Genomic DNA, 13543 nt, shown 5'->3' with positions numbered 1-13543 from the left:
CATGTTTGTTTAAAGATGGCAAGAAAGTCCAATGAGTTATTGAGTGTATTTTTGCACTACACGTGTCTTGGCCATATAACCTGATATTGGCTGTAGGCTGTCTTCTTCCTAATGGCGGTATTGTTGCTGATGGTGCTTCCTCACTGTGTGTTACTCAAGCTCCTCCTAGATCTATGGCAGTGGGCATTGGATATATGCACAGGACTCTCTGATAGAATGTGATTAGACTATGTCATGTTGTTTAGAAGAATACTGGGCATTTCAGAGAGGCAGAAAGCAAGGCATGACATCTGTTCAGCAGCAAGTCAGTGTATGCAAGTTCCTACTAGTCTGCAAGTACCAAGGCCTTGGCCAACTCAGTCAAACTGTACCCCAAAGTGTTCCTAGAGCTGAATGGTCAAACCATGGAAAAGTGTCATACAGTAATGGCCACTGCAAAACTGATTATTGGGGAAACAGAAAGGAAAACAAGCTCTGGGCGTGATAGCTCACTAGATCTGTTGCATTTTGTCCGAAAGTGGAAGACAACTTATGATACAAATAATCAATGTTTATATATTTGTACTTCAAAATGTTCCAAATGGACTAAATGGTAAAAAAAATTAGGCAGGTTAGGCAATAACCAGTTAGAGTACAGGCTGGCTGCAGCCCAGAAGGTGGATGGTTGTCTAATCAGAAGGTCAGCGGTTTGATCCCCAGGCCCTGCAGTCAACCTGTTGATGTTTCCCTGGGCGTGCCACTTGACCCAAATTAGTCCCAATGGCATGTCCAACAGTATGTGAATGTTAGTCTCTTGAGCAGGTGGCACATTGCATGGCAGCCTTTGCCTCTGTATAAATTAAATGGTGATTGTTGAAGAGCTTTGAGACTTTGCAAAGACTGGAAAAGTGCTCTATACTGTAAAATCTGTCCTTTTACAATTTACAACAATACCTGTAACGGTTACGATATATAAAAAAAAAAGTATATGCACAAAGCCTCTGGAGCGCCTCATGATGTCTTCACATGTTGTGATTCCAAAGTGTATTGCCTTTTATACCAATCACGTTAAGTGATGACCAGCAGGAGCACAGTGTGCCCTTCAACCGTAATCATGGAGACATGGGAGACAGATTATGTTCTATTTAATTCATGGGAACTTGCAACCATCAGGTCAGAAGCGTAAAACATTATGAATAATTCCGGTGGGTGTGACGTCACTCTGCAGACATTTGTATGCTTCTCACCTAGTCTCTCAGTCACTCACATATTGGGAAGGAAAAACATGAATGATCCATTGGCCATGAACGTGGCGTCCATTGATCATCAGGATGTCTTCTACACTTAAAAAATAAATCTCTACGTCCAGAAATCCTAGATGTTGGTGCACCTGATCACCTTCACAAATTGTAAAGATGGCAATATAGTTTGTGTAATCATTATGAGTCGTTGATCAACTGTGAATCTGACCAAGCCACCATCTCAAAAGACTTGAAAAGATAAAGTGAAATAGTTAGGTTTTGGATGTGTTGCTTGATTGACAGGTGGCTCAACCTGTCCATTCCACCATGTTGGGGTTGAGGATTACTTGTTCAACAGGTCACAATTGGACTTCCACCTTTCTTAAATAATGAACAAATTGCACTGACAAATAGGAATCATCTTGTTTTGTTGAATACTTTGTTCTATGACAAGAAACCTATAGAGCTTGACGTTACCATCAGCCCCGCCTTTACTTAGAAGGGCTGAAGGGCTAAGTATTAAATGAATGCTAACGTAAAGCACAGATAGGTAAAAAGTGAAATATTGGTCTTCTGAACAAAATACGAAATTGTGTACATATTGCCAAATTACAACAGGTTGTCTTTGTTCGGCCTCACAGCGCTTCTATGGCTTTAGACTCTTAGTAGATTTGGTCTCTCATGGTGCTGGCTGATTTTTACCGCGGTGCGAACCAGTTCTGTGGGGGAAAGCTATTTCTTTGGAAGCCACACCTTGTGTTTGAAGCTGACTTTCTCTGTGTCTATAATAGCTTCCATGGGTATGTTCTTCCTCCATTGTCATTTCCAGGTGTGTGCATACGTCGATGTGTTTGCAGTGGGATCAGCCCCTGACTTTTGGGGGCATTGTTCAACTCGATGTTTGAAGGTTTCTCAGCATCGCAGTTTCCTGTCCTTTCGGCTTTCTGTTTACAAACCAAGCCCCAGCATATGACCTTTTCACATTATTTTTTTTTATTATTTTGCTGACAGGAAAATAGTGTGGTAAGGTTTGGAATTTCAGAAGAAAGGGCTTAGTTTGACTTGGTCAGCAGAGTGAAGTAAGGAAAATAAATTCTATGGTCATTTCTCAACTCTGCTGATCTCTCAGTTTATAAAAAGACATAAAAATGAGGAAAGCTGATGAGCCAGGCACACTGTTGGGTCAGCTGGGGCTGAAAACCTTGGAAAAAGAGTGAATATCTATAATATGAACGGAATTTGAGTAAATTACCTTAACCCTTGCCCTAGCACATTTGCCATAACGTTTGAAGATTATAATATTTTATTCTAATAACTGATGCATCTTTCCTTGAATATGAGCATCTAAGGGGGCAACTCTAAGGAAAACTTTAGGTTAGGCTAGGCATCCTTCATAGGCCACATTATATCATCAGTGTGTTACAGCATTTATAAGCTTCCCTACAGTATCTGATTTGAACAGATCATTCAACATCTCATGCACCTTTGCTATTGGTGACGCAAGTCAGTCCGTTATGTGACATTTTAAATGAAGTTGCCTTCAATGCTAATTGTCCCATTATCCGCATTGGAAAGCCTATGAAAAAAAAAGACTATGTAGTCCACTTAACTTCACCGTGTCAAATGAATAGGCATTCGTTTTTACATGAGCAACCAACATTGTTAAAGTATAAATAGTGCAAGGGTATTTTATGATCTTTTGTCTATGTGACCTATTCTGCTTAATTAAAGCTGTACAGTGTATATTTTAAAGTCAGTTACAGTATAAACCAGACAAAATAAGCAAACATTGGAAATGTAGTAAAAGTGAACTTCATAGCTGCTTTAAGCCGTGTTTATACCAGATTACTGTAGTTTGTGATTGACCATTGGCTAGATACATCGACAGGAGGGTTTTTTTCTCCATAAAAAGCCCATTATAGGTCCAATTGAAACTTTAACACAGACCATTCTATTGTCTGAACTAACACAGATATAGTTGTGCTCTCATCATGACATGTACATTAATACAATAGTTAGTTTAAAAGAAATAGTGAAGCAAAATAACTACTTACAGTAAATATGGTGAGGAGCACATTTGAAGTTCATTAAAGTCTGATTACAGAAACTACTCTTGTGCTCACACACACAAACTCTCACCACTCACAGTATTTGCCCCCTACTTTAGCCGTGCAGTAGGTAAAAGACAGTGAATGCCTGTCTATTGAATTACAAGGGGCCTCCACTCCCTTGGATTAGTGCAAATGCTAATCATTGCCTTAATTAATCTTCTCCTAATTCCCAATTAAGCCCTAGACTCACTTTGTCTGGCTCGTTGAAATGCACTTCTCCAGATACAGCAGCCCTCAGGCCAGTCAGGCTCCAGAGCTTATGCAGCTAGAAACAAGAATTCAGGTATTACAAATGCCATTTTCAGAAGTTAACTTTAAACTTCACTGTCTAGCTCTCCGTTTTCTTGGCAAGTTAATTCAAACCGTAAAATGATCTTGGATCCTTGTCAATAAATCCTATTTTAATATACTACAAATTGGAGACAGTGTAGAAGTTTGCCTGTGTATGTATTGTTTTAGATTATTATGTCCTGTGTGAGAAGGTAACAGATCCAAGGCAATATTTATAGTGGCATCAGACATGATATTTGTTGTGGTGTGTCCATGAGTTAGAACATGAAGTCCATTATTAACATGAACGCAGATCTTTCTCTTTAAAGGCAGTGCTGACAAGTCCGTGTGGACATGAATCACTCGGCTCGTAGCTCGCAGACTGGAACACACTCCCCATATTTCCATTCTGTGTCACACAGCTCTCAGTGGTTTTGCTGCAGCAATGCAGCAGCTCGGCTTTGTTTCTGCTCTGAGCTGCGAGGCAGCTGATTGGTCGGTGAGGCACACTGTCACTCCCAGTTCTCCAATGTGTTTTATGTGTATCACTCCTGTGGCATTTGTAGTTAATTCTACACTCTTAATTGGAAAGCAGGCTTGTAAGCAGGAGTTGGGCTATTAGAAGCAATGTTGTAGCATGGTGCAGAGCTATTAATTGTAGTGCAGTAGAGGGTCCAGAAGAAGGCAGAGATGAATGAACGCAGAAGCAGAGAGAACACAGCACAGGACAACGCTGAATTAATTACAGCTAACCTTGAACATTCAAATGTCCCACAGGACAGGAACAATGAAGCACAGTTTGTGTATGTTTACGTGTGTGTGTGTGTGTGTGTGTGTGTGTGTGTGTGTGTGTGTGTGTGTGTGTGTGTGTGTGTGTGTGTGTGTGTGTGTGCGTGCGCGTGTGCGTGTGCGCGTGCGTGCGTGTGAGCGAGCAACCTCATGTGTATCAGAACATACCCAAAGATGAGGTTTTCTCCCTGCATCCTGTCTCTACCACCCACTGTTATCAGCAGATTGGATGGGTGTTATCAGTGGTAATCAGTGCCATAGATATTGGCTATACACACACACATACACACACACACAAACACACTCACCCATGCGGCTAGGTTAATTCAGGGCAGGAAAGGGAGAAATATACACAAGCGATGCATAGTAGTGCTTTATGATGAGAGTGGGGTTAGGGTTAAGGTTTTTATTATCATGAGCACTCAACACAATCAAACACACAAACACCCCCGCAGGTAGGTTAATTCGGGGGTAGTAGTGAGACAGGGATACAGAAGCAATTACTTCTCCAGAGTCATCCTAGAAGCCACAGCAGCAACACTGTTACTAAATATCTTATGAGCGTCTCCGGTAAAGAACGGGAGTAAATGGAGTGGCTAACAGCTTAACACCAACATGCTAAAGATATGTGTGTGTGTGTGTGTGTGTGTGTGTGTGTGTGTGTGTGTGTGTGTGTGTGTGTGTGTGTGTGTGTGTGTGTGTGTGTGTGTGTGTGTGTGTGTGTGTGTGTGTGTGTGTGTGTGTGTGTGTGTGTGTGTGTGTGTGGTGGGTTTAGCATTAGTCAGCAGCACTGACCTTTATGATGAAGCTAGGGTTAGGGTTAGGGTTACATAATACAACAAGTAAATACTTCCGTCGGAGTTGCTAATCAAGAGCACTCAACACAGTCAAATACACACACCCCCACACAAACATACACAAGCAAACAAACTAGACACACACAAATCAGACACCAACACTTTTTGACACACTCACATTGACAACCAACCAGAGAGCAGAAAAATGTATATATGAGGTGGGAGGTTGCAGGAGTTTTGACTAGACTTTCCACTGTTGAGGTCACATTATGACATCACATGTTCATATTATACCAGATAGCTTTTAGTTACAGTTTTACAGGCTGTGGGCTGGCTGGGAGTTTGCTCAGCCAGTCTGTGTTTGGAGAAAAAGGAAATAGAGTGCTTCATCAGAATGTGCGGTGGGCTGCGCGCTATCACTCCACACCACATTTACATCTCCAGCATTTAGCCACCTCATCAGATCTCCACACATTGTCAGTTTGAGTACGTGTGCCAGGAATGATCTGTAATGAGTAAAAACAGATGAGGGGACTTCCGAGACCTCCTGCTGTGCAGATTAATTGTTTGGTGTTTGGGAATTTTCACGGTTAAGTGATGTACACAAAAATAAGTAACAGCTAAAAGTGGGAAACATCAATTAGACTCTTCGGCTAGGCAATAAAGGAGGTAAAGCAACCGGTTATTAATTATTATAAAGACCAGCAGAGAGATTATGAAGTATGAAACTGAGTCTCTGTCCTTCATTTACTGCACCCCAGCTCTTTAGTTGTACTGTAGCTTTAACAGTAAACAAATTAAGTGGTTACAACATACTAAAGCAATTATAATGTATAACATTATTTCCATAGGAGAACACGTTTTTTCACAAAATGTTATACACATCGCAAGGCAACCAATTCCTTTTTTTTTTCTCCATCTTTTGTTGAACTCTTTGTATTGGTTTAAAAGTGAAAAAAATAACAATTCAGGTCCATTAAACATAGACTATTACAGTGTCAGTCAGTACACGCATGGGTACAGAAATAAGAAAAACTCAACCAGACAATACAATGAAATTAAAAAATAATGACAAGGCAACCAATTCCTCTCCTCCTTCAAGACTCCTCTGGTTATTCGCGTAAGAACTACTTTGCATCAGATAAAAAGTCCCAATAGAAACAGTTGACAGGGTGTTCTGTGTGATTTGTCAGAGCAGACAGAATATACAGTACTATTCAATAAAAGGAATATATAACAATGTTCACTTGGTGTATTCTAAAGCCAGTTCTTCAAGCTGTAGCTGGATAATGAAAAATGTAAGAGTTAAATAACTTCAAATAAATGTTCTCTTTTTCTCTTTCTTCAACCAGGGGTGATCTACACCACCGACATGTTGGACCGTGAGACCAAGGACTCTTATTGGCTAACAGTGTATGCCAGCGACCACGGCGTTGTTCCTCAGTTCGCCACTATCGAGGTCTTTGTCCAGGTGGAAGATGTTAACGATAACGCCCCGCTGACCTCAGAGCCCCTGTACCGGCCCTCAGTGCCCGAGAACTCTCCACGGGATGTTTCAGTGATCCAGATCCAAGCCCAGGACCCCGACGCAACCCCCGCTGCTGCTGCAGACAGGCTCAACTACCGCATCGTCAGTGGAAACCCGCAGAATTTCTTCACCATCAACACCCGCACTGGTGAGTAACGGTGTGCATGTCACCCAGGAGATTGCTCTTTTAACTTTCTTTCGTTAAGTAACGTACGTATTCGAGTAGAAACTGTAGATACAGTTGTTTAATCTTTGTCTCGAGCTGAGACCAGTATACTTTCCCGGACACATACAAAACTGTTGCTACGCGTATCATTTGCGTCACGGTTTGAAAGACACACACATAACCCTTGGTTTTTGATCATTAAAAACGTAAGTTATATGCGTGAAAATGTAAAAGTCTAGCATGATCCAATACTAAAACAGAAAATGGACATGCACCCATACGTTTTCAATCCAGGAACCAATTGGCTTTTGGCTGACGTCAAGCCTCCAGTAGCAACGGACAATATTACTAGTGTGTTGGGGTGGACAAGAGTTTCTTTTCATTTGGGGTCCATTAATTCCAATCAAATGAGCAAATTGGATCTCGAAGATCAGAGCTGGAGCTTTGAGACAATGTCTGCGTCGGGATTATTTCATAAATAGCAAGTTAACAAGCTAATTTTAAGCTAATGAAAATGTACGTAGTTGTCAGATGCGTTTTAAGTCGCATTCACACCTAATAGTCCGCTTCTTGGGTGCGCTCTAGACCCAAGCTTGTTACCTTCTTTCATTTTTTTTTTGCTTTTACACGACACTGTTCAACACTTTGGTTAAATCCATTCTACTTTATTCTATCGCTAAAGATTTTGAAGACCTCTGTGTACTTGTGACACGTAAATACTAAACTTCCTATGTTTTGCTACGGACTGCGCTCTAGAGATGAACTGCTCCAGTGTTCACTAGCAAGCGGCCCGAGACCCCCTGTCTTAGGCAGACCAGAGTCCAGTTTTTTAGTTCACATCAGAGGTCTCGGACTGTGTTCACACCAATCCAAAAACCGCACCGAGGGGAAAACGCTCCAGGGTTTAATTCAACCCGACTAAACAAGGCTGGTGTGAAGGCGACCTTATTGCTCTACACAGACTTTTTACCTTCATGCAACAAAAGTCTCTTCAACCTTAAATGGTCAATAATTATTGGTCTACAAGCAGAAACCAGAATGCTTCTTTTATCAACATCTTGCCCACAGAGTGGCAGTAATAGGCAGATATCTGTCCTTAAAGATGTTGTTATTACCAATTTACACTGAAATATGGACTATAACATAGAAAAAATATAAAATACAAAAATATCATAAACAGATGGATAGATAGCTCGGAGTGTTTGTTCAACACTTAAACCTAAAGCATAGGGTTTTGGAATAATAGCTAGTTCAGTAACTAATCATCTCATTTACACGTTTGAACAGTCCTAAAGATGTCGGAACTCCAGTTCCAGTTTCCTGGGGTTTCCTCATTACTGGCATTCAGCTGGGCGATGATAAGACTACAGTGCATACATCTAATTATAAGGACTTACAGCAGTGAGGGAAATTCTACTATAATAGTGTCTCTATATTGTGTGTTGGATGAAGTAAAGGCTGGGTAGAGAAGGAGGAGAGGGCGGTTGCCGAGAGAAACAAAAACAGCAGCTGCATCGTCTGGGAACATGAACACACACATCCCCTCCGCACGCTGCCTCACACAGTTTGTTCTGCAGATAAGGCGGAGGTGGTTGTGGCGGAGAGAGGGGGAAATATAATTGGCTGCTGCTATATTTATCTTTTCTTTAGTCGAGATCCCCTTGCTTTGAATTTGATTCTTTTCCACCCATTTGTCTCAGGCTACTGCTCCTCTCTCTGCCTTTATTAAAGTGATTCTTGCACTTTGCTTTTTTCTATTGTCATCTCTTATCTCATCATGTCCTCTCTTTCTGTCATCCTCTCATGCGCTCTGATTTACTCCGACTATCTCCTTTCTTCTCTTGATAGCTGTTTCCCGATGTTTATAGCTAGGAATCTGTCTTCCCTCGCGGTCTCAATGGCAGATGTTGAATATTTGATTTAGTCGTGATGAAACTTTGATGAGGGACTGCAGATCATCCATAAGCCTGTAGCACTCTTCCTCTCCAACTGACACGTTTGTTGTTAACTTCCTCCGTCCGTCTGCCTGATTGTCTCTCTTTAGCTCTCTGTTTATTAATTTATCACTTCTCCTCTTATTCTAATCCCATCTCTGTTACGGTAGCATAGAATCCCTAGTCACAGTCCACCGGGATGTTATCAGATTTGGATGGTTCCTTTAAAAATGTATTCAGTTGCAATTACTCAGGAAATCAGGAACCTAAACTAAATATAACAGTAAAAAAGTAATGTTACCTGATTGCTCTTAGTCAATATCAATTGAAATGCAAATTAAAAAAAGGAAATATGAATACTTAAGTGTTTTATATAAGAAAACAGAGCAATATAAGCTTAACAAAGAAGAAACCAAGGATATATTTGAGCACAATGTGTCATCTGCTCAGTGGTTTTTAAAAAGGAAACCTGCCTTTCATTAAACGAAACCAGCTCGTAATCTATAGACCAATAAAAAAGTGTAAATGACTCGTAAAAGATACGTCAATTAAATCTCAGCAAACACAAAATGTTCCAATTTTGATTAATTAATTTGCACACTATTTTAAGAACATATGAGTTCTTTATTTTAAAATGCATGTTACATTACAATCCGGCTAGTAATCCCCATTTTCAAACTATGTAACGGTAATCTGATTAATTGGCAGTGATGGTGAAGTCCGTAGGGACTTGGCTTGGGAATCGGAAGGTCACCGGTTCAAGTCCCAGGAAGACCAAGTGCTACCAAAGTGTACCTGAGCAAGGCACTATTCCCTAGACTGCGCCCTGGGCACCGTACATATGGCAGCCCACTGCTCCTAACACTAGGATGGGTCAAATGCAGAATGTAAATGTCCCCTCTGTGGGACCATTAAGGTTATATTCTAATTCTACATCTAATTAAAGCTTTTTTCATTGAACTATAAGAGAATACAGTTAACTTTTTCTGTGCCGTGATTATGTTATCCCGTTTGATGTAATCAGTTTCTCCATGTGCCTGGATGTTATGTTATTGTACAGCATCTGTGGATATGATACCTCAGTTTTGCCCTTTATTTAAGAACAATAAGACATTTTCTTTTAATCCCTTAGGGAAAATTCCATCCAGTCTGTTGTTATACAGTTAGATTTCAAGTACACACATGCATATACAGCCCCGGAAAAAAATTAGAGACCACTTCAACATTATCAGTTTCTCTGGTTTAACTTTTTAAAGGTATGTCTTTGAGTTAAATGATTTTGTTTTTGTTTTTATTGTATTCTATAAACTACTGCCAATTGTTCTCTGTGTTGAAATTCAACAGACACTGGAATGGCTTCCATACATGTAGAGATAAAGATTTAAGAATAATTTGGAAATGTTTTCCGGAGCTGTATTTACAGTTTAAGCCCGAAATACAAACCTGAACAAACACAGGCTTTATCGAAGAGGTGTTGGAGCGAAGGAATTGCCATAGTTTGGTGCACTTGAGCAGTTTGGGGGTTCAATGCCTTGCTTAAGGACACCCAAAGATTTGAACTGGCATCTCTCCAGTTAGATGACAGCCCCATTGCGCAGTGAAATCTCGGGTAAATCCCTGATTGACAGTGTGACTCATATTCACTTTATCAAACTCCCTCACCAACATTTTCTCACATGGCGTCTAACGTCAACCTGCTGAATTTCCTTTATCATTTCCTTTATCAACTCACTAATGAATTTATCTTCACTTCATTTATGAGTTGGTTAAGAAAGGACTGAGAATGCCAAGACTGTCAATCTTTGGTAGATCATAAAACTTCAGGATGACATATTTTCCCTAAGGATGTTCTTTAGCTTCCTGAACAAAAGGAGATAGAGAAGGGACCATCATTTATTTCTAAAGGATGAATCCCAAACATCCCAGAAGTCATTAGCGTGTATAACAGAACATTGAAGAATATGAATTGTTTCAGTGGTGCCATCACTTCGCGTCATTGACCTTTATAAACCTCTGCCGTCTCCCCCTTTCCTTGCATGTTTACTCTGTAAGTAAATTGTAGGTATTGTGGAAGCTTTAAGCCTTTCATTCATCACACAGGCTTCAGTAATCCTATCTATATGGTAATCAACACACACAAACACACACATTGACCGATGTGTTCCCTTGTTGTGTTCCGGGTTGTGTTTTAGTATTCCCACTTCATTCCACCTGTCATTTCTCTATACCCTACTTATTAGCTTCCTTTGTCCCCTCATGCCTTCTTCGTGTGCCTCATATATTCCGTTTTCTCATGTTCTTAGCTAAATCCAATACAAATGTGGGATAGGGCTATGCGATTAATCACATTTTATTTTCAATTAGGATTCTGGCTTCCAATGATCATGAAAACAAGATAAGTCGCATAAACGATTTAGTACGCCACATTCCGTGTCTCAATGATCTCCTTTTGTCTGTGTTATAAATCCAGCTGTCATCCTTTTTTTGCCTTGTCACCACCGTTGATGTCTTTAAAACCAACATGTTTAGGATTAGATTGTTAAATATAGCACAAACCCGATTGCTGGAGAACACATTTTTTCATAGATATAGCTTGTTAACTTTCCCATTAAAGTGCACCCGAGAGATTAATCTAGCCTTAAATGGGCCATATTGTGCTTTTTGGGGCTCTCCCTTTCCTGTAATGGTCAGCAAAGGCTAACGTCCCAAAGCTCTTCCCAGAGGGAGTTTCTCTCCTAAACACTCCCCCACTGCCTGAGATGCCTCCATTGGACTTTTTTACATTAGTAACATAGTCACATCACTATCTCGCACTGGCTCTTCTATTGGACAGTGTTCAAACACATTGTAAGTGAAGGGGCCGGACATCTCTCAGTGGTTGACCATTCACGACAGCAGCCTAACCAATCAGCGCAGACTGGGCTCTGGTTTCAGACAGAGGGTGAAAAGAGGTGCTCGTCACAGGCAGTATGCTAAAAATAAAGAGCTTTTTGAACATTAAAGCATGTAAAAATGTCACAGCAAAGGCCCAAAATACAATTAGGGAACCCTGAAAATAAGCATAAACGGGCCCCTTTAAAATGCCTTTCTATGCATGATCTCTAAACGAGCAATTGTGCCAAAGAGTTTTCTCTATTGATCACAATATTCTATAATGTTTATGATTCTGGCCATTATTGAGCATCCCTTAATATTGCATTTACTGTTTTACTGTCAATATTCCAGCTCAAATTTTATTTATGAGAGACCTACATTAAATCAGCAGCTTAGCTAACCCAATTAAAATAAAATATAATTTGAAACGGTAGGTCCCAGGTCTGGTCTTTGATGCACATTTCCTGCAAAATTCCAGAAAATAGCCACATTTTCATAGGAATGTAGACTCTTCCAGACTCCTTGATAGGAATTCCTGTCTCTCTTTCTCTTCTCTCCGCCCTCCAGCTGGTCGCTAATTGAATCTCTTCAATCCTCTGGATGACTAGTATAATTAGCCAAGATATTCTGAATTAAATGTCCACTTATTCATTACTTATCGAGCTTTGAACTGCATTTCATGGCCTTCATCAGCAAATGGAGATTGCTCTATAATCACTACATGGCCTAAGTATATGCCATGCTTAACGGATAACAGGTGGTTGTATATTGGTGAAGATGGTAACTCTTGTCACATGTTCTCTGGTGACAAATGTCAATAATATCTTGACGTTTTTTTGATTCATTTTCATTCTTTTTCAGCAACATTCCTGATGAGATGTTGAACGTTTTTCCTTACTTTCATACAAAGTCAATTTAATAGTATAATAGAATATTTTTTTCCACAGTAAACTCATTGCCTTTCATATATTTGTAATTTTGCTTTGGCAACCAATAAAGTATACTTGTTAATACAGTCCTTGCTTCATCCAAATCTGCCAACATGTTCTAGTGTTGTAGTGTTATTGCCACAGTTTTAATCGGGAATTGTTTTTGTCAAAACTGTTTGATATTACCCTTATATGCCTGATTACATATAGTGAGGTCATTTTGGTAAATTTGAATAGACTACATGTTAGATCCTAAGGAGATTGAGTGGCTGAGGTTTAAACTGTTTTTCATTAAGTTTAGTGAAAAGTGTCAATCCAATGCATCCTCAAAATGTCACTGTCTTTACCGTTACTTTATTATAATTTCACTCTGTACATTTCCCAGCAGTGGGACTCCGACTGTTTTTAAAAATTTATTGTATGGTTACTTTGCAACAGCCAGGTGCCTATTGTGTAAGATTAAATCAGCAGTAACCACAGTGCATCTGGAATATGTAATTGCCCTTTGACAATATGCGTCAGTCATATTAGAGAGTGCAGATGGAACACATACCTGCAGCCTTTAGATGGCTGTAAAGAGAGTTAATCAAGGGAAACTGAAGGCTCTCATGCAGCAAGCAGACTGCTGTGGTGACAGATGTTGGGAACAATTTGATATTAACTAATTCTTCCTTACTTGATTTGTTCTGTACATTTAGATGTGTCTACTGGTTGAAGAATAAAAGAGAAAGAAGGAACCAAATCATGAGTTATGGGAGTTTTATTGAGGTTGTTGAAGGTTGGTCTTAACCAAATAAATGGATCAAAATAGCACATGCAGCCCCGTAACCCACCAGTACTATTTATATAGATGGATGGAAAGTAAGGCGCTGTGTCCACATAGCGTCTTTTTCTGGCAGAAAGGCGCTGGAAGGGCTTTTTTAAA

At 40.1% G+C, this 13543-nt stretch overlaps 1 protein-coding gene across 1 annotated transcript in view; it reads left to right on the top strand.

Annotated features, from left to right (window-relative positions):
• The window catches only part of fat3a (FAT atypical cadherin 3a), a 98076-nt gene that overhangs the window by 16003 nt on the left and 68530 nt on the right, over positions 1 to 13543 (top strand). Inside the window, exon 2 of the mRNA XM_063907609.1 lies at positions 6540 to 6863. Within this exon, the coding sequence (XP_063763679.1) occupies positions 6540 to 6863 (324 nt within the window). The remainder of the gene's footprint in view (positions 1 to 6539; positions 6864 to 13543) is intronic.

Source organism: Eleginops maclovinus, chromosome 18 (assembly GCF_036324505.1).
Source record: "Eleginops maclovinus isolate JMC-PN-2008 ecotype Puerto Natales chromosome 18, JC_Emac_rtc_rv5, whole genome shotgun sequence".
Lineage (NCBI taxonomy): Eukaryota > Metazoa > Chordata > Actinopteri > Perciformes > Eleginopidae > Eleginops > Eleginops maclovinus.
Note: the sequence above shows the minus strand (reverse complement) of the source record. Positions and strands in the feature narration are given on the sequence as shown.